At 43.1% G+C, this 19,427-nt stretch overlaps 1 protein-coding gene across 2 annotated transcripts in view; it reads left to right on the forward strand.

Annotated features, from left to right (window-relative positions):
- Nucleotides 1–19,427, forward strand: part of PACS1 (phosphofurin acidic cluster sorting protein 1) — a 158,887-nt gene that overhangs the window by 106,142 nt on the left and 33,318 nt on the right. For both annotated transcript variants that reach the window (XM_032153508.2, XM_032153510.2), the window contains exons 2-4: nt 7,565–7,652; nt 17,883–17,972; nt 18,649–18,774. In XM_032153508.2, coding sequence (XP_032009399.1) covers nt 7,565–7,652; nt 17,883–17,972; nt 18,649–18,774 — 304 coding nt within the window. The remainder of the gene's footprint in view (nt 1–7,564; nt 7,653–17,882; nt 17,973–18,648; nt 18,775–19,427) is intronic.

Genomic DNA, 19,427 nt, shown 5'->3' on the forward strand with positions numbered 1-19,427 from the left:
CCTAACACCTTGGGGATCTGTTCCTGGTGAACATTACTTAAAGATAGGTTCACCTGCATACATCACAGAAAAACCATGAAGAAGAGGTTTCTTTCTTTCTCACATAAAAATGAAAAAATCAGCTGGGAGCAGTGGCTCACACCTGTGATTTCAGCACTCTGGGAGGCCGAGGCAGGAGGATCGCTTGAGCCCAGGAGTTACAGACCAGCCTGGGCAACATAATGAGACCCCATCGCTGCAAAAAAAATTTTTTTTTTCTAATTAGCTGGGTGTGGTGGAATGCACCTGTAGTCTCAGCTACTTAGGAGGTTGAGATGGGAGGATTGCTTGAGTCCCAGAAGTTCAAGATTGCAGTGAGCTTTGTTCATGCCATTGCATTCCAGTCTGGGTGACAGAGCAAGACCCCGTCTCTTAAAAGAAAAAAAAGCCACATCATGCGTATGGTTTACAGAGGCCTGCATGTGAAGCAGCCCCACATAGGCTCCCTGGCCTTGCTGTTTCACAGGCAGACCAAGCATGCAGCCAGCTTAACCCCTGTGTACTTCTTCCCCTCAACCTAGAACTTCTCAAGGAGGTCTACCCTGGCCACCTAACTCAGAATTACAGCCCTCCCCGCCCTCCTCTGCCTCATGCTCGCAATACCTAGCTGTATTTTCACACAATCTGACCTACTACATAATTTACCTAATTATTATGTTTGTTGCTTATTGACTGTGTCCTTTCACTAGAATGTGAACTCAAGGACAGGACATTTTGTCTGCTTTGTTTACTGATGTATCACAAGTGACCAGAACAGCATGTGCCTCATTATAAGGCTGATAGATGAGTGACAGAGTAACGTGACAGAGCTGCAGTTCAAACTAGAGTGTATCTGACCCTACAGCCTTCATTCAGGCCTATTTTTTTTTTAATCAATGTGCAGATTGCATACAGTGGAGTGCATGGATTTTGGATATAAGCCCTATGGGTTTCTGCTGGTGTGTAGGCTCGTAACATTGCCATTATTAGCCAGAGGGCTCCCTCATATCCCTTCCAATCAGTGCCTCCACCTGCCTCGGTCACTGTACTGGCATCAACACATGTTGGTCTTACCTGTTCTTGAACTTCACATGGATGGTAAGACAGTACATGGTCTTTTGGGTCTGCCTCTTCCGGCTCAGTGTAGTGGTTTTGAATCATCCATGTTGTCACATGTATCATAGCTTGGTCTTTTTTGTATACTACATTTTGTTTGTTCATTCTTCTGTTGGTGGGCGTGTTGTTTCCAGTATAGGACCATTTGTGAGTGGAGCTGCTTTGAACCTTATTTTTTAAGTTTTTATTTAATTTTAAAATTGACCAATTGTACATATTCATGGGGTACATAGAGATGTTTTGATACATACAGTGTATGATGAACAGAGCAGGAGAATTAGCATACCCATCATCTCAAACACTGATCATCTCTTTGTGTTGAGAACATTGACTCTCCTCCTCCTAGCTATCTGTAATTAATATTATTATTAACTGTAGTCATCTTTCTGAGCACTAGAGATTATTCCTCCTATCTAGCTGTAATTTTGTACCTTTTAATAAATCTCTCCATTTCCCTCCCTTTCCCCTGCTATTCCCAGCCTCTGGTATCATCTGTTCTACTTTTTACTTCTATAAGATTAACTTTTTTAGCTTTCATGTGTGAGTGAGAACATGCAGTGTTTTACTTTCTATTGCCAGCTTATTTCACTTAACATAATATTCTCAGTTCCATCCATGTTGCTGCAAATGACAGGATCTCACACTTTTTTATGGCTGAATAGTACTCCATGGTGTGTGCACACCACATTTTCTTTATCTGTTCCCCTGTTGTCGGACCCTTAGGTTGATTCTGTCTCTTGGCTATTGTGAACGGTGCTCAGTAAACGTGGGGGTCTGCATTGTCTCCCTGATACAATAATTTCCTTTCCTTTGAACAGATTCCCAGTAGTGGGATTGCTGGATCATGTGGTAGTTTTATTTGTAGTTTTTTGAAGGAACTTCCATGCTATTCTCCATAGTGGCTGCACTAGTTCACATTCACTAGTTACAAGAGTAGAAGAGTTCACTTTTCTCTGCATCCTCTCCAGCATTTGTTATTTTTTGTCTTTTTGATAGTAGCCAGCCCAACTGGGGAATATGATACCTCATTGTGGTTTCGATTTGCATTTACCTGATGATAGGGATGTTGAATTTTTTTTTATATGTTCGTTGGCTATTTGTATGTTTTCTTTTGAGAAATATCTGTTCAGATCGTTTGGCGATTTTTTAATCGGATTTTTTTTTTTTTTGCTGTTGAGATATTTCAGTTATTTGTATATTCTGGATATTAATCCCCCATCAGATGAGTAGTTTGCAAGTATTTTATCTTATTCTCTTCACTCTGTAGATTGTTTCCTTTAGTGTGCAGAAGCTTTGCACGTTCTTGTACCTGTCTTGTGGTGTGCCTTCCTTTCTCTTGGGTTCCCTTGGGAGCTGGGTATAGGAGTAGACACACACACACACACACACACACACACACATAGATATAAAATCTAATCAACTACTAAATGGCTTTCTCAAGTAACTGTACATTTTCCACTGTCCCCAGCCATGTGTGTAAGTTCTGGTTACCCTACATCTTCACCAGCACTTGGAATTATCAGCCTTTATAATTTTGCTGTAAAATTATTCTCTGCTGTAGAAAAACCAATTAAAGCAGGAGTGTCATCAGGGAAAGACTCTTCCCTTCAGGCCTTGGATCCTACATTTTCACTGCATGAGAAGCGCCCACCAGTGAAACATAGGGTAGCAGGAAACTGGGGTGGGCAGCTAACTAACTCAGCTTCCTAATCACTGAGACTACTTTGTTACAAGGTCTTGCCACACACAGTCAGCGTGAGTCATCCTCCATCAAATGTGTGCGAATGCGGGTTTATGGAGAAATTTATCTTATTTCCTTAGTGTTCTCTGTTATATTAAGATATATGTTAAAAATGTTACTTATAATTAAAATAATTTCTTCTAATTTGCTGATAAAATGCTTTATACCAACTTAAATTGGTCTCTGGACTGCGATAGGCCTAAGTGTGCATCATGTCTTGACTACTTCCTATGTGACCTGGGGACATTTTCTTAACTCTTCCAGCATCCGTATCTGTAAAATAGGTATAATACCCACCTCTTAGCATTACTGTGAAACTTAAAAGAGATAATGAAATGCATGTCAAGCAACTAGTACCTGATAGATGCTGAATGAGGGATAGACATTTTCTTGTACTTTGAAGAATTAGTATACATTTGAGTCCCCAAGTCCCCTTGAGTCATGCCATTGAAAACAAAAAAATCCTGTTGAACTGATTGCCACAGGTTTCAAAATCAGTGTGTTGTGTTGCATTTCTGTGAAAACATGGGACATATCCAGTCTTGCTGTTGCTTTACCTAAGGTACTAAATCTTTCTTGGCCATCTTGTTAACATGAAGTGCTGTGGCATAAAGATCTGTCTTGTCTATTTATTCAACAAATATTTATTGGTCTGTGATGTTTTTTCCTTGTAACATAATTCTGCCATATTATCCTATGATGTTTTATATGTTATGTAAGAGCCTTCTGGGGCATAATAGAGCAGCAGCACAGAGCGTAACGTGATTGTTTGCCTTTCCTGCTGGACTGTGTAGCCCACATCCTTCTACAACTCCAACAACTGGTTCAGTACCAGGCGCAGAGCGAATGTTCTCTAAATGTGGGCAGTGTTGATGAGTGAAGAATCTTAAGCAGAGAAGAAACGCACGTCCCTGACTGACTCCTGTGAGACTTTTATCTTGCAGTGAGTTTATTCAGCAGCCTCAAATCAATTTGAAGGTGGAAAATGTTTGCTTTGAAAACAAGGAAAAACCTAACCCATCAGAAGCGTTCATGATTAGCAGTCTGCGAAAGCTGATCATACACATTGAGTTATCCTCATCATACCCAACTAAAACAGAGCTGAGAAACTAGGGGAAAGGCACTCAGGGCATTGCTCCAGAAATGGAATTCTCTGCAAACCTGGCTGCAGAAACTGCCTGCTATAACCTGAAACCCGTTTTATCTGATGTCTACTGTGACGACGTGCTGCAGCTCTAAGACTAGTTTTGCCCACCACTGTCACTCAGCTATCAGAGCTTACCAGTTTCCCAAAACCTTACTTGTGCCGATGAACTTTCTCGAAGAGCAATAGTAACATTTCTCTTTTTTATAAAACATCTAAGCTTCTCTTTGTTCTTTGGACATACCGAAGACTACCTGATCTACAGGTATGCTCCCAATTGCAGCAGTTTTTTTTCTTCTCAAATAAAACATTTGAATTTCAGAGATTTGTTTCTATTTTATTTGATTTTGGCAAGCCTCAGATGAGGACGAACGTTGGGCATATTCAGCCAGCCTTTTCCGTTTGCTCATCCCAGTCATGTCCCATTTCGTTTTGAGCCATCATTTTGTGCCTTGATGAAGGCACAAAATTCAGTTAAACAGTTTACATAGTTAACTACATTTGTGTTTTTTTTTTTTTTTTTTTTTTTTGAGATGGAGTCTCCCTCTGTCACCCAGGCTGGAGTGCAATGGCGCAGTCTTGGCTCACTGCAGTCTCCACCTCCTGGGTTCAAGTGATTCTCCTGCCTCAGCCTCCCACATTTCTTTTTATTTGTAAGAGACGGATCTTTCTATGTTGCCCAGGCTGGCCTCAAACTACTGGGCTCAAGCAGTCCTCCCACCTCAGCCTCCTGAGTAGCTGGAACTGCAGGAGTTAACTACATTTCTGAATAGCCATTTGTGAACTGTAATAATCCCTTTGGCATCTGTAGAACCAGAGTTCCCTGTGAGACGGCACATCTCTGCTCTGAAGGGAAGGGAGAAACAGGCAGTGTGGTGGGCAGTCATTGAAGGGGGGATTTTGGAAGACAGACCATGAAGGGCCCAGATGGCTCCAGAGCAACAGATGTCAGGAGAGTGTTTTAGGACATCAGAGTTGAGGGCACCCAGGTCACAGGCTGAGGAGGCAGTGACGTGATGGGGAAGGGCCAGGCCCTGGGATGAGGGGTGGTTCACTTCCTACTGCTGCTGTGACGAGTGGCCACAAACTTAGTGACTTCACACAACACACGTTTATTATCTTGCAGTTCTGCAGGTCAGAAGTCCAAAATAGGTTTCACTGGGCAGCACGGAAGGTGTGGGCAGGGCGGTGCTCCTTCTGGAGGCTGCATATTTTCTTGCCTTTTCCTGCTTCTTGAGGCTGCATATTCCTTGGCTCCTGACCCCTCCCTCCATCTTCAAGGCCATCAGCCACATCTCCAGTTCCTGCTTCCTCCTCTGACTCTGCCCTTCCTGGCCCCCTCTTTTAAAGGCTCTTGTGATCATATTGGGCCCACCTAGATAATGCAGGATAATCTCCCCATCTCAGGAGCCTTAACTTAATCACATCTGCACAGTCCCTTTTGCCATGGGACTTTGCCAAGGTACCATATTCACAGGTTTTGGGGATTAGGAGATGACATCTGGGTGGTGGGGGTTGGGTATTCAGTCCACCACAAGGAGATTAGAGTTAGAATCCAGCTCTGTCATTTACTGGCTATAAGTGAATTTGGGCAGGTCACTACTCCACTTGAAATGTTTTCTGTTGCATGCGTAGATCAGTGAGCCCCCAACACACATCCACACAGTCCTGTTTTTGAGGTCTAGGTGAAACGATATAGATGAAGAGACCTGATAAGCTTTCATACATTGTATTTGATTTTGATTCTAGCTTAAAGCAAAGAAAGGGATTTATTTGTTTTTCTTTGTGTTAGTCAGCAGGTCTTTGAAAGTACTTGGGTGACTGGGCGTGGTGGCTCACGCCTGTAATCCTAGCACTTTGCAAGGCCGAGGCAGGCAGATCACCTGAGGTCAGGAGTTCGAGACCAGCCTGGCCAACATGGTGAAACCGGTCTCTACTAAAAATACAAAAATTAGCCGGGCATGATGGCGGGCGCCTGTAATCCCAGCAACCCAGGAGGCTAAGGCGGCAGAATTGCTGGAACCCGGGAGGCGGAGGCTGCAGTGAGCCAAGATCGTGCCACTGTACTCTAGCCTGGGCAAGACCCTGTCTCAAAAAAAAAAAAAAGAAAGTACTTGGGTGAGGTTAATTCAAAACCAGAATTTAGTTCTATTGACCTGGATTTGTCCTCCTTTAAAAAAAAAACGAATTTTATTAATTTCTTCACATACTTTTGTTAATCTGATTTTAGCTAGAAACCGTTTTAGGAAACTTAATGTAACAAATATTTGCTGAGCAACTATACTGTGCCCAGCATTTGGGCAGATGCTGGGGGGAGAACGGTGGAGAGGCAAGCCTGCTGCCTGCCCGCCGGAAGTTTACACTCCAGTGGCAGGATAGGAATTGTGCTGGGGACACATCACAGACTTTGCAAGGCGTTGGGGGAAGTTCTTCTGGCAAAAATGCATAACCCAAGGCTGAGGAGGCGTTAGATGGCAGGGTGGTGCCAACAGAAGGAACAGCAGCCTCCAAAGGCCCCGAGGCGAGAGAGGGTGGCACTGCCATGGAGCCAAAGGAAAGTTAGTGTGGCTGGAGCTGAGGGAGGGCTGTGGAGACGCAAGACAGGGACCTGAGCAGGGCCTAGAGGGCCTCAGCACGGAGCAAAAAAAAAGGGATGAAATCCAGCCGGATTCTCTGGACTTGTCATGACTCTGGTCAGCAACATCCCTCATGTGTCCTGTTCCCTAGAACCTCTTCCAGGAGAAGAATATTTAAAGACTTTGACCACCCGGGCAGCCACAGAAAGGCAGCGTCCAGAATCTCCCTCCCATTCCTGCTAGAAGTCCAGGGTGGCCCTGCTGTGGTAAGGCCAAGGTCAAGTCAGAGCAGAGTTACTGAGACTCCACAGTGAGGGACAATCCTGTTAGTTTTGAGTTGCAGGGAATTTCTTGAGTTGGGGCACTGAAGATTTTCTGCATATTTGGAGCAAAATGCAGCTGAAATAGAATTTGTGACCATTTAACCATTTCCTGCCAAATGATGTATGTTTCGTTTGTGTGGATTATCTCCTCTTGCTAAAGATTTACATATGTACATCTGTCAGGTGTGATCAGGTGGAAAGTAGAAGAGGAACTGTGTGATTCTCCTCCCTTGATCTCCTCTTCCCCCTCAGAAATGGCTCCAACATACTAGGCATGGAAAATGTGTTGCCTTTGGCTTGAGATGAATGACATCCATGAAAGTTCACGCAATAATGTACCTTTTGACACAACTTTAGAAGCTGGGCATGGTGGCATGTGCCTGTGGTCCCAGCTACTCAGGAGGCCAAGACGGGAGGATCCTTGGGCCCAGGGGTCCGGTCTGGGCAACATAGTGAGACCCATCTCTTAAAAGTATAAACATTAAATAAGAGGGGATGCTCTTCTACTGAGAGAGGGGACCCGTGGGACTGAGGACAGCGTTCTCACATTCTTACTTCAGGTAAGGCAGGTTGCCTAACCAATTGTTCATCACTTTTCTCGTAAGTTCCTCGCATATGACAGCATCTTCCTTCTCTGTTTTTCTAGGCTATTCAGCTTGACCCTGAAGAAACTCGTCATGCTAAAAGAAATGGACAAAGATCTTAACTCAGTGGTCATTGCTGTGAAGCTGCAGGTGAGCGGGGCAAGACTGTTTGTTCAGGGCCCAGGGAAGCTGGATAACCATTTGTCCACTGCTGGGGCTTCAGAAACACCACTGGGACCACCTCTGTCTTCCTCCTCTCAGCACAGCAAGGTGCACAGTGGAAAGATGACAGAGCCCACGGGACCTTCTGAGCCCAGCTCTGCCTCTTGGTTAAGACACTCAGTTTCTTCAAACCTTTCTTTGTCTGAAGAACAGAAATGGTTTTTCCTACACATACTGTGAGGATCAAGTGATATAGACCTAAAGTGTTTATTGTAAACTACTCAGAAATTACTAGGCTGGCTAGCGTTGGTTTCGATATTAGTCCCAGGATTGCTAGATCCAGGTAGATGCAAGTCTTATTGATATTATTTAAAATTCTACTTTGGAAAAAAAATTTTTACTTTGCAACTAATCTTTAGGAAACTACCACTTAGAGAGTTAATGGTGTAGTATCAAAGGAAAATAGTCCACAACTGGCTGGTCACAATGGCTCATACCTGTAATCCCAGCACTTTGGGAGGCCAAGGTGAGAGGATTGTTCAAGCCCAGGAGTTCAAGACCATCCTGGGCAACACAGCAAGACCCCATCTTTACCAAAAATAAAAACTATCTGGGCATGGTGGCATATGCCTGCAGTCCCAGCTATTTGGGAGGCTGAGGCAGGAGGATTGCCTAAGCCCAGGAGTTCAAGTTTACAATGAGTTATGATCACGCCACTGCACTCCACTCTGGGCAACAGAATGAGACCTTGTTTCTAAAAATAAAAAATAAAAATAAATAAAAAAGTTCACAGTTGTCTGTAAAGGTGGTTAAAATGCTCCTCTTTTTTCCAACTATGTATCACTTTGCGTCTGGATTTTTTTCATATACTCAACCAAAGTAATGTTTTGCAAAACATTGAGTCCAAAATAGGAGTGAGAATCTAATTGTTTTCTATTAAGTCATTCATTAAAAAGATTTACAGAAATGTAAAACTATGCCATCTCCCTCATACACTGCTGTTGGGAATGTCAAATAATGCAGCCACTGTGTTGTTTTGTTTTGCTTTGTTTTTATTTTAGAGACAAGGTCTTGATGTGTTGCCCAGGCTGCTCTCAAACTCCTGGCCTCAAGCAATCTTCCTGCCTTGACCTCCCAGTGCTGGGATTATAGGCTTGTGCCACCATGCCTGGTTCTCAAAAGGTTAAAGACAGAGTAACCATATGACTTAGCAATTCTACTCCTAGGTATGTCCCCAAGAGAAATGAAAACACACAAAATCTAACATGCAAATATTCGTAACAGAATTATTCACAAGCTAAAAAGTAGAAACAATTCAAGTCCATCAACTGATCAATGGATAAATAAAATGTGGTCTAGTCATACAGCTTCGGAATACTATTTGGCAATAAAAAAGAATGAAGTACATCCATGCTCCAGATGGATGAACCTTGAAAACATGATGCTAAGTGAAAGAAGCAAGACACAAAAGACCACATATTGTATGATTCCATTTATATGAAATAGGCAGATCCGTAGGGTCAGAAAATAGATTGTAGTTGCCAGGGGTTAGGGGTGGGGGTGGGCAGACTGGGGAGGGTGATAATTAAAGAATATGAGGTTTCTTTGTTGAATGATGAGAATGTTCTGACACTGACTGTGGTGATGGTTGCACAGCGCTGAACATACTGAAAGCCATTGAATTGTACACTTTAAATGGGTGAATTGTGTGGTATTTGAATTATATCCCAGTAAAGCTGTAATTTTTTAAAAAAACTATGTTTTCAACCTAAATTATTTTTGTTTGGGGAACATAGATTTTTCATTTTAAAACTTTGTATGTAAACACATAATAGGTTTATTGTTAATTTTAAATGGATTAATATTTTTAAATATCTGTTTTAATTCATAATATGGTGACTATTGATAGATAAACCTACATAAACAAAATATTGATAGATATACCTACATACACAAAAGCTATTTGGGATTCTTTATAAGAGTGTAAAAAGGGCCAGGCGTGGTGACTCACACCTGTAATCCCAGCACTTTGGGAGGCTGAGGCGGGTGGATCGCGAGGTCAGGAGATCGAGACCATCCTGGCTAACATGGTGAAACCCCATCTCTACTAAAAATACAAAAAATTAGCCAAGCATGGTGGCGGGCACCTGTAGTCCCAGCTACTTGGGAGGCTGAGGCAGGAGAATGGCGTGAACCCAGGAGTCGGAGCTTGCAGTGAGCCGAGATCGCACCACTGCACTCCAGCCTGGGTGACAGAGTGAGACTCTGTCTCAAAAAAAAAAAAAAAAAGAGAGTGTAAAAAGGTCCTGAGGCCAAAAATTTGAGAATTATTATAGTAGAAAGAAAGAAACAATAAACAAAATAAGAAAATTATATATAGGCATTCCTGAAAAATTTTGTTTTATTTTTTGAGATGGAGTTTTTCTCTTGTTGCCCAGGCTGGAGTGCAATGGCGTGATCTCAGCTCACTGCATGCTCTGCCTCCCGGGTTCAAATGATTCTCCTGCCTCAGCCTCCCAAGTTACTGGGATTACAGGCATGCACCACCACACCTCATAATTTTTGTATTTTTAGTAGACATGGGGTTTCACCATGTTGGTCAGGCTGGTCTCGAACTCCTGACCTCAAGTGATCCACCCACCTTGGCCTCCCAAAGTGCTGGGATTACAGGTGTGAGCCACCACACCCAGCCACATTCCTTAAAAACCTAATCCATTTCTGAAAATATGTTGGATGGCAGAAGCCTGTATTTTATTATTTAAGTGGGAAAAATAAGAAATAAAGAATATCACAACACTATAATTGTGGTGTGTAAATTACTCATATTTTGAGTAGGAAGACTAAAAGACGAGCCTATCAAAAATAATAACTATGGGCCAGGCGCGGTGGCTCACGCCTGTAATCCCAACTCTTTGGGAGGCCAAGGCGGCTGGGTCACCTGAGGTCAGGAGTTTGAGACCAGCCTGACCAACATGATGAAACCCTGTCTCCACTAAAAATACAAAATTAGCCAGGCGTGGTGGCACATGCCTATAATCCAAGCTACTCAGGAGGCTGAGGCTGGAGAATCGCTTGAACCCGTGAGGCAGAGGTTGCAGTGAGCCAAGATGGCACCACTGTACTCCGGAGTAGCCTTGGCAACAGAGTGAGACTCCATCTCAAAAAAAAAAAAAAAAGAGGGAGGGGGGATGAAGTGTAGAGTTTTTATTGGTTTTCTCTTTGCTTCTTTGTTTTTTGTTTTTGCAATCAGAGTTAAGTTACCATTCAGTTTAAAATAATGGGTTATAAGATGTTATTTGCAAGCCTCACGGTAACTGCAAATCAAAAAACCCTAAAGCAGATAGATACACAAAAAATAAAAAGCAAGAAATTAAAAACATACCATCAGAGAAAATGACTTCTACAAAAAGAAAGACAAGAAGGAAAGAAGGAAGGAAGACCACAAAACAACCAGAAAACAAATAATAAAATGGCAATAGTAAGTCCTTACTTATCAATAATAACATTGTAAATGGACAAAATTCTGCAATCAAAAGACATGGAGTAGTTGAATGCATTAAAAAACAAGACCCAGCTGGGCACAGTGGCTCATGCCTGTAATCCCAGCACTTTGGGAGGCCAAGGCGGGCAAATCATGAGGTCAGGAGTTCGAGACCAGCCTGGCCAACACAGTGAAACCCCATCTCTACTAAAAATACAAAAAATTAGCTGGGTGTGGTGGTGCACGCCTGTAATCCCAGCTACTCGGGAGGCTGAGGCAGGAGAATCGCTGGAATCTGGGAGGCGGAGGTTGCAGTGAGCCCAGATTGCACCACTGCACTCCAACCCAGGCAATTATGCGAGACTCCGTCTCAAAAAAACAAACAAACAAAAAGACCCCGCTAGGCACAGTGACTCATGCCTATAATCCCAGCACTTTGGGAGGCTGAGGCGAGAGTATTGCTTGAGCCCAGGGGTTTGAGACCATCTTGGGCAACATAGTGGGACCTTGCATCTACAAAGAATTTGAAAAATTAGCTGGGTGTGGTGGTGTGCACCTGTAGAGTCATCTACTCACAAGTCTGAGTTAGGAGGATCACTTGAGCTCAGGAGGTTAAGGCTAAAGTGAGCTATGATTGTGCCAGCACACTCCACCTTGGGCAACAGAGTGAGACACTGTCTCAGAAAAACAAAAATGAAAACATGATCCAAACATCTATTGCCTACGAGAATCACACTTGACCTGTAAAGACACATAGGGACTAAAAATAAAGGGTTGGAAAAATATACTCTATGCAAATGGAAACAAACAAACAAAACAAGAGTAGGAGTAGCTATACTTATATCAGACAAAATAGATTTCAAGACAAAAATTGTAAAAATTGACAAGTTCATTATATAATGATAAAGGGGTCAACTCAGCAAGAGGATATAACAATTGTAAATATATATGCACCTAACACTGGAGCACCTAGATATATAAAGCAAATATCATTAGAGCTAAAGAGAGTGTTAGACCCCATGACAACAATAGCTAGAGACTAACACCACACTTTCAGCATTGGAAAGATCATCCAGACAAAATAAAGGAACATCAGACTTAACCGCACTATAGACCAAATGGACCGAATAGATATTTACAGAGCATTTCTTCCAATGGCTGCAGAATACACTTTTTTTTTTTTCTTAGCATGTGGATCATTCTCAAGGATAGGCCATATGTGAGGTTACAAAACAAGTCTTAAAACATTCAAAAAAAAAAGTTGAGGCCAGACGTGATGACTCACGCCTGTAATCCCAGCACTTTGGGAGGCCAAGGTGGGTGGGTCGTGAGGTCAGGAGATCAAGAGCATCCTGGCCAACATGGTGACAGCCCGTCTGTCCTAAAAATACAAAAATTATCTGGGCGTGGTGGCAGGCACCTGTAGTCTCAGCTACTCAGGAGGCTGAGGCAGGAGAATCGCTTGAACCCTAGAGGTGGAGGTTGCAGTGAGCGGAGATAGTGCCACTGCACTCCAGCCTGGACGACAGAGTGAGACTCTGTCTCAAAAAGAAAAAAAGGTGAAATAATATCAAGCATCTTCCCTGACCATAATGGAATAAAACTAGAAATCAATAACAAGGAATTTTGAAAGCAATAGGCACACATGGAATTAAACAGTATGCTCCTAAATGACCAGTGGGTCAATGAATAGATTAAAAATGAAATTGAAATTTTCTTGAAACAAATGATAATGGAAACACAATATATCAAAACCTATGGGATACAGCAAAAGCAGTACCAAGAGGGAAGTTCATAGCTTTAAGTGCCTACATCAAAAAGGAAGAAAAACTTCAAATAAACAACCTAATGATGCTTCTCAAAGAACTAGAAAAGCAAGAGCAAACCAAACCCAAAATTAGTAGAAGAAAAGAAATAATGAACATCATAGCAGAAATAAATGAATTAAAAAAAAAAAAGATCAACAAAACAAAATGTTTTGTGTGTTTGTTTGTTTTTTTTTTTTTGAGACGGAGTTTTACTCTTGTTGCCCATGCTGGAGTACAGTGGTGCAGTCTCAGCTCATTGCAACCTCTGTCTCCCAGGTTCAAGCGATTCTCCTGCCTCAGTCTCCCGAGCAGTTGGGATTACAGGCACGTACCACCATGGTGGCTAATTTTTGTATTTTTAGTAGAGACGAGGTTTCACCTTATTGGCCAGGCTGATCTTGAACTCCCAACCTCAGGTGATCTGCTCGCCTTGGCCTTCAGTGCTGGGATTACAGATGTGAGCCATCACACCCAGCCAAAGAGTTGTTTTTTGAGAAGACAAAATGGATAAACCTTTAGCCAGACCAACTAAGAAAAAAAGAGAGAAGACACAAATAAATCAGAGATGAAAAAAGAGGTGACTGACACTGCAGAAATTCAAAGGATCATTAGTGGCTGCTATGAGCAGCTATATACCAATAAACTGGAAAACCTAGAAGAAATGGATAAATTCCTGGAAAGATACAACCTTCCAAGATTGAACCATGAAGAAATTCAAAACCTGAATAGACCAATAACAAAAAATGAGCTAGATGCCATTAACAAAGTCTTCCAGCAAAGAAAAGCCCAGGCCTTGATAGCTTCACTCCAGCCTGTGCAACAGAGTGAGACTGTGTCTCAAAATAATAATAAAACACTAGTAACCTAATTTTAAAAATATATTAATATTAATATTGGATATTTTAATGTGCTATAATGTTACTTTAGTATTAAATATAAATGGTTTTGCTTCTATACTGCAAAAGAAGATATACTCTTATATAGATAAGCAAATGATACAAAAGTATATTAAAAATAATTTTGAAATTGGACCCTGGTTGGTAGTGCCCCAGGCACCTGGAAGAAGCAAATACTGGAACCCATGAAAGCTAAACCCTTGGGGAAGGGTAGGAAAGATGAGGACAGTAGCGCACCATGCTTGAAGGGGCTGGGCTGGGCCGGGCCTGGCTGCGATCCCGTGACACACTGCACTCCGCATCCTGCTACCTGCACACGCAGATTCCTTCTAGCGAGTTTGAAATTCAGATAGTGAATTTGGGATAGAAAGTTTTACAGGTATTTAGAGCACATACTTGGGTGGTGAGAGTTCATATATAATGAGGCTACTGCTGTTGGAAGGTGATGTCCTATAGTGACAATAAATAAGATAAAGGGGACGGAGAGGGCTGGGGTGGAGGAAGTTAACGGATTCCCTACGGTGGTCACGGTAGACCTGGTTGACATTTACCCAAAGACTTTGAGGGAGGTGAGGGCCGTGCAGGTATCTGGAAGAAGAGCCTTCCAGGCAGAGGGAAGACCCAGGACCAGGCCCTCAGGCCTTGATAGTCTGTGAATATATGCTCTGAGCTGAGAAATCTTAAAAGAACCCTAAGCACTGATTACTTTTTTCAACTTTTATTTTGGAAAAATCTCAAACATGTGCAAAAGTAGACAGAGTAGTTTACAATACCCTCGAACCCCTTATTAAGCTGCAATGGTTATCAACTCATGGCCAGTCTCGTTTCATCTGTGTCCCCACTTGTTTCCCTTCACCAGTGTTATTTTGAGGCAATCCATACATCATAGCATTTCACCCACAAATATGTCAATATGTGTTTCAAAAATGTAGGCAGTATTTTTAAACAAAACCGTGACACCATTATCACACCTTGGCCAGACGCAGTGGCTCACGCCTATAATGCCAGCACTTTGGGAGGCCAAGGGGAGCGGATAACTTGAGATCAGGAGTTCAAGGCCAGCCTGGCCAACGTGATAAAACCTCATCTCTACTAAAAATACAAAAATTAGCTGGGCGTGATGGCATGCACCTGTAATCCCAGCTACTCAGGAGGCTCAGGCAAGAGAGTCACTTGAACCTGGGAGGTGGAGACTGCAGTGAGCCAAGATCACACCACTGTACTCCAGCCTAGTCGACAGAGCAAGACTCTGTCTAAAATAACAAAACAAAAACCTTAATATCACAAAATCAGTGTTCAAATTTCCAGTTGTGGCATGAATCTCATAAATGGGTGGGTCTTGTGGGAGAGAGTGGCTGTCGGTTTTGCTTTTTATAGTTTATTTGACGCATTCGGTCTTCAGTTGCCACTATAGCACTCGAGCTTCTGGGTGTCCTGAGGCCCTGGCCTGTGTACGGGCTGACTGTGTGCTTCTGCTGATGTTATGTTATTTTTGTTGTTTTTTGAGACAGAGTCTTGCTCTGTTGCCCAGGCTGGAGTGCAGTGATACAATCTTGGCTTATTGCAACCTCTGCCTTCTAGGCTCAAATGATTCTCCCACTTCAGCCTCCTGAGTAGCTGGGATTACAAGTGCCCGCCACTATGCCTGGCTAATTTTTGTATTTTTTGTAAGACGAGGTTTCCCAGTGTTGCCCAGGCTGGTCTCGAACTCCTGAGCTCAGGTGATCCGCCCACCTCAGCCTCCCAAAGTGCTGGGATTACAGGCGCCACCACAGCCAGCCTTCTGCTGATTTTATACCCAGCCTTCTCCCTGTGGCCGTTACCCATAGGCAGCATCGCTATAGAATGACATAACCAACAGGGCTCCACTTCCTTGGTCTCATTTTGGCCTCATGAGTGGCCGAGGCATTTTTCCATGTGTGGAATTTTCCCCTAAGGGATACTACCATTTCAACAGAAACAGCTCCCAGCATAATCACAGCTTTGCCGAAGACACGTGAGAGATGAGCAGCTCAAAAATTTGTCATTAATTATAAACAGGGATGGGTGTGGGGCTCAAATCTGTAATCCCAGCACTTTGGGAGGCCATGGCAAGAGGATCCCTTGAGCCCAGGAGTTCAAGACCAACCTGGGCAATGTAGTGATACCCCGTCTTTACAAATAAAAAATAAAAATAGTAAAAATAGTGTTTCAATGAACAGCTCCTTGTTTACAGATTTGCTTCCTTTTAGAACTCATTCCCAGCCCAGCGTGGTGGCCTATAATCCTAGCACTTTGGGAGGCTGAAGTGGGAAGATCATTTGAGCTCAGAAGTTAAAGACCAGCCTGGGCAACATAGTGACACCTCGTCTTTTTATTTAAAGAAAAAAAAAAAAAGAAAAAGAAAAAAATCATTCCCTCCAAGGTCAAGGGATCAAGGGGGAAAAAAGAAAATAATGTATAAAAATCATGCCCTTAGAATTTATTTTTTTGGATTACAATTTTTGAATGGAAATGTTTCTTTATTGCCAGGCTACTTTCTAAAAGGGTTATTGCAATTTACTTTGCTTCAACAATGAATGAATTTGGAAATCCTACCACGTCCTTACCAACTGTGGATGTTGTGGGTTTTTTTATTATTGGTATTAATTTTAAAACTGATTTTTTTAAGACAAATTTATTCAACACCGTTTATTTGTGTGCTGGGAATCATATTGAACAAGACATGTCTTTGTCTCATGGATCTCGAAGTTCAGTGAGATTCAGTAACTGGCAGTAAGAGGGCTGTCTAACCCAAATACTAGGTTTGGAGGTGGGGAGGTTAAAGAGGAAGTTCTGGAAAAAAAAAATTCAGCTGAGACCTGAAAGATGAGTTGGTTACTTGTGTTCAGAAGCCAAAAAAGTGTCCAAGAAGAGGAGAAAAGCACATGAAAAGGCCCAGAGACAAGACAGTATGCCTGGGGAGTCAGAGGGAGGATCACTTGAAGTCAGGAGTTCGAGGCCAGCCTGGCCAACATGGCAGTAAGAGGGCTGTGTAACCCAAATATTAGGTTTGGAGAGCAGGGAGGTTAAAAAGGAAGTTCCTGGGAGAAAAAAAAGGAACAGTGGGCAGGGAGGGTCATACACACCCTGGGGGCTGACACTACCGGCCTCTTCCCCAGGAGTGCTGGGAACTCACGGACATTAACAAATCATTTTGCTGTGATAACCTTTTATGCACCCTGCAGCATCATACATGTAAAATCAGACTTATGGTAGAGGCTTGATTCAAATAAGTACAGTAAAGACTCATGAAATATTTGGACTGGTAAGAATGTTTGGGCCGGGTGCAGTGACTCACGCCTGTAATCCCAGCACTTTGGGAGGCTGAAGTGAGCTGATCATCTGAGGTCAGGAGTTCAAGGCCAGCACATGGTGAAACCCTGTCTCTACTAAAAATACAAAAAAATTAGCCAGGCATTGTGGCAGGTGCCTGTAGTCCCAGCTTCTTAGGAGGCTGAGGCAGGAGAATCGCTTGAACCCAGGAGGCGGAGGTTGCAGTGAGCCGAGATCACACCGCTGCAGTCCAGCCTGGGCGACAGAATGAGACTCATCTCAAAAAAAAAAATTTAATTTTTTTTTTTTTTTAAAGAATGCTTGTAGAGTTTAGAAGTTGTTTGCAAACATAGTATTTCTTTTGGTCTGATTTTTGGTGACACAGCTTTGACAGATTTTTTTTTTCTTTTTATTATTAATATTATTTGAGACAGGGTCTCCCTCTGTCACCCAGGCTGGAGTGCAGTGGCAGGATCATGACTCACTGCAGGCTCGAACTCCCGGGCTCAAGTGATCCTCGCACCTCAGCCTCTTGAGTAGCTGGGACTACAGGCATGTGTACCACCATACCCAGTAAATTTTTTTATTTTTTGTCGAAACAGGAGTCTCACTATGTTGCCCCAGGCTGGTCTCAAACTCCTAAGTCCAAGCAGTCCTTCTGCCTCAGCCTCCCAAACTGCTGGGATTAATGGCATGAGCCACTGCACCTGGCCAAACAGACTTTTCTTCTGGGTTTCAGGGTTCAAAAAGAATTCTTCGCTCCAACGAGATCGTCCTTCCAGCTAGTGGACTGGTGGAAACAGAGCTCCAATTAACCTTCTCCCTTCAGGTGAGACTCTCCTAATCTTAGGCCCCTAACATGTTATATCCTGGCTAGTCGCCAGACAGTCCTCTAACCCAGAGACTTTTATCCCAGAGCCCCCATTCCCCAACTTGGGCAGGAATGAATAAAAGTCACCTGGAGGTGTATGGCTGGCCTGGAGGGCCAAAGCAACCCTTTAGCCAGCCACGGTAAGGGTGTGGAAACCTGGGTAGGCACCGTGGCCCCTTCCCTTCCTCTGCCTTGGCTAACACTGTTAGCCATCTGCTACACCACATCACATCTCCTTAGTGATCCTCGCACACCCCATGGACCACGCCACCTTCAGCTCCACATCGGGATCTCCATCCTTCCCCTCTACTCCGTATCCCTCCTAGTCGGTGTCCCTCTCATCATAATTCCAGTAATTCCATGCCCGAATTGAAACACACGGAGAAAACACCTGATAAAGTGGCAAGGGAAGAGACAGTTTTCTGAACAGGTGTGGACCCCAGAGCTGTGGCATGGAAGCCAGGCATCAAGCCGAGTCAGCTCCACCAGCAGCAACTTCATGGCTCTCCTTTCAACCCTGACTGCCCCCTTTTAGAGACAGGAAGAATTGAAGCACAGAAAGACTATGTCCTCTAGAACCCCTCAAGGACCAGCTGCTCATTAACCATGCTCGACTCTGTTTTGTATTTCGTAGTACCCTCATTTCCTTAAGCGAGATGCCAACAAGCTGCAGATCATGCTTCAAAGGAGAAAACGTTACAAGAATCGGACCATCTTGGGCTATAAGACCTTGGCTGTGGGACTCATCAACATGGCAGAGGTGAGAGGAACACAGTCTCCAGACTGTTGGCCTTTGAGTCACAGAGCCCAAGGGAGACCCCAGCCCAGCCAGTTGAGCCTTCCAGATGATTTTCCCAGCCTGCTGGCTAGGTGCTTAATTCTGTTTTACAAGTTAATTATTCGCTGGAAATTCAGAGTATACTTGTTTTTATCAAGTACTTTCTCCTTCATGAAAAGTTTTAATTTTTAAAAAGGTAAAACTCAAAAAATTACATAAAATTTCAAACTTTCAGAAAAGTTGCAAGAATAGTACAAAGAATTCCCATATGTGGATTCATCCAAGTTCTTTAACATATCACCACATTTCTTATGCTTTCCTCATAGATATATTGATAGGTATTATTTTCTGAGCCATCTGAGAGTAGGTTGCAGGCACTATGCCCCATTACACGTTAATACTGCACCATGTTAATTTCCTTAACATGAGAATACTCTGCTGCCTAAACTCCCTGCCACCATCAAGATCAGGACACTAACGTTGAGATAAGATTGCCGTCTAACCCACAGTCCCTGTTCGGATTGTGCTGAGTGTCTCAGTGATACCCTTTATGGGCCTGGGATCTGATCTAGGATTACATGCCGCATATCACTGTGTCCTTCATCCCCTTCAGTCTGCAGCAGCCCCTAGGTTTT

Source organism: Hylobates moloch, unplaced genomic scaffold (genome assembly GCF_009828535.3).
Source record: "Hylobates moloch isolate HMO894 unplaced genomic scaffold, HMol_V3 SCAFFOLD_5, whole genome shotgun sequence".
Lineage (NCBI taxonomy): Eukaryota > Metazoa > Chordata > Mammalia > Primates > Hylobatidae > Hylobates > Hylobates moloch.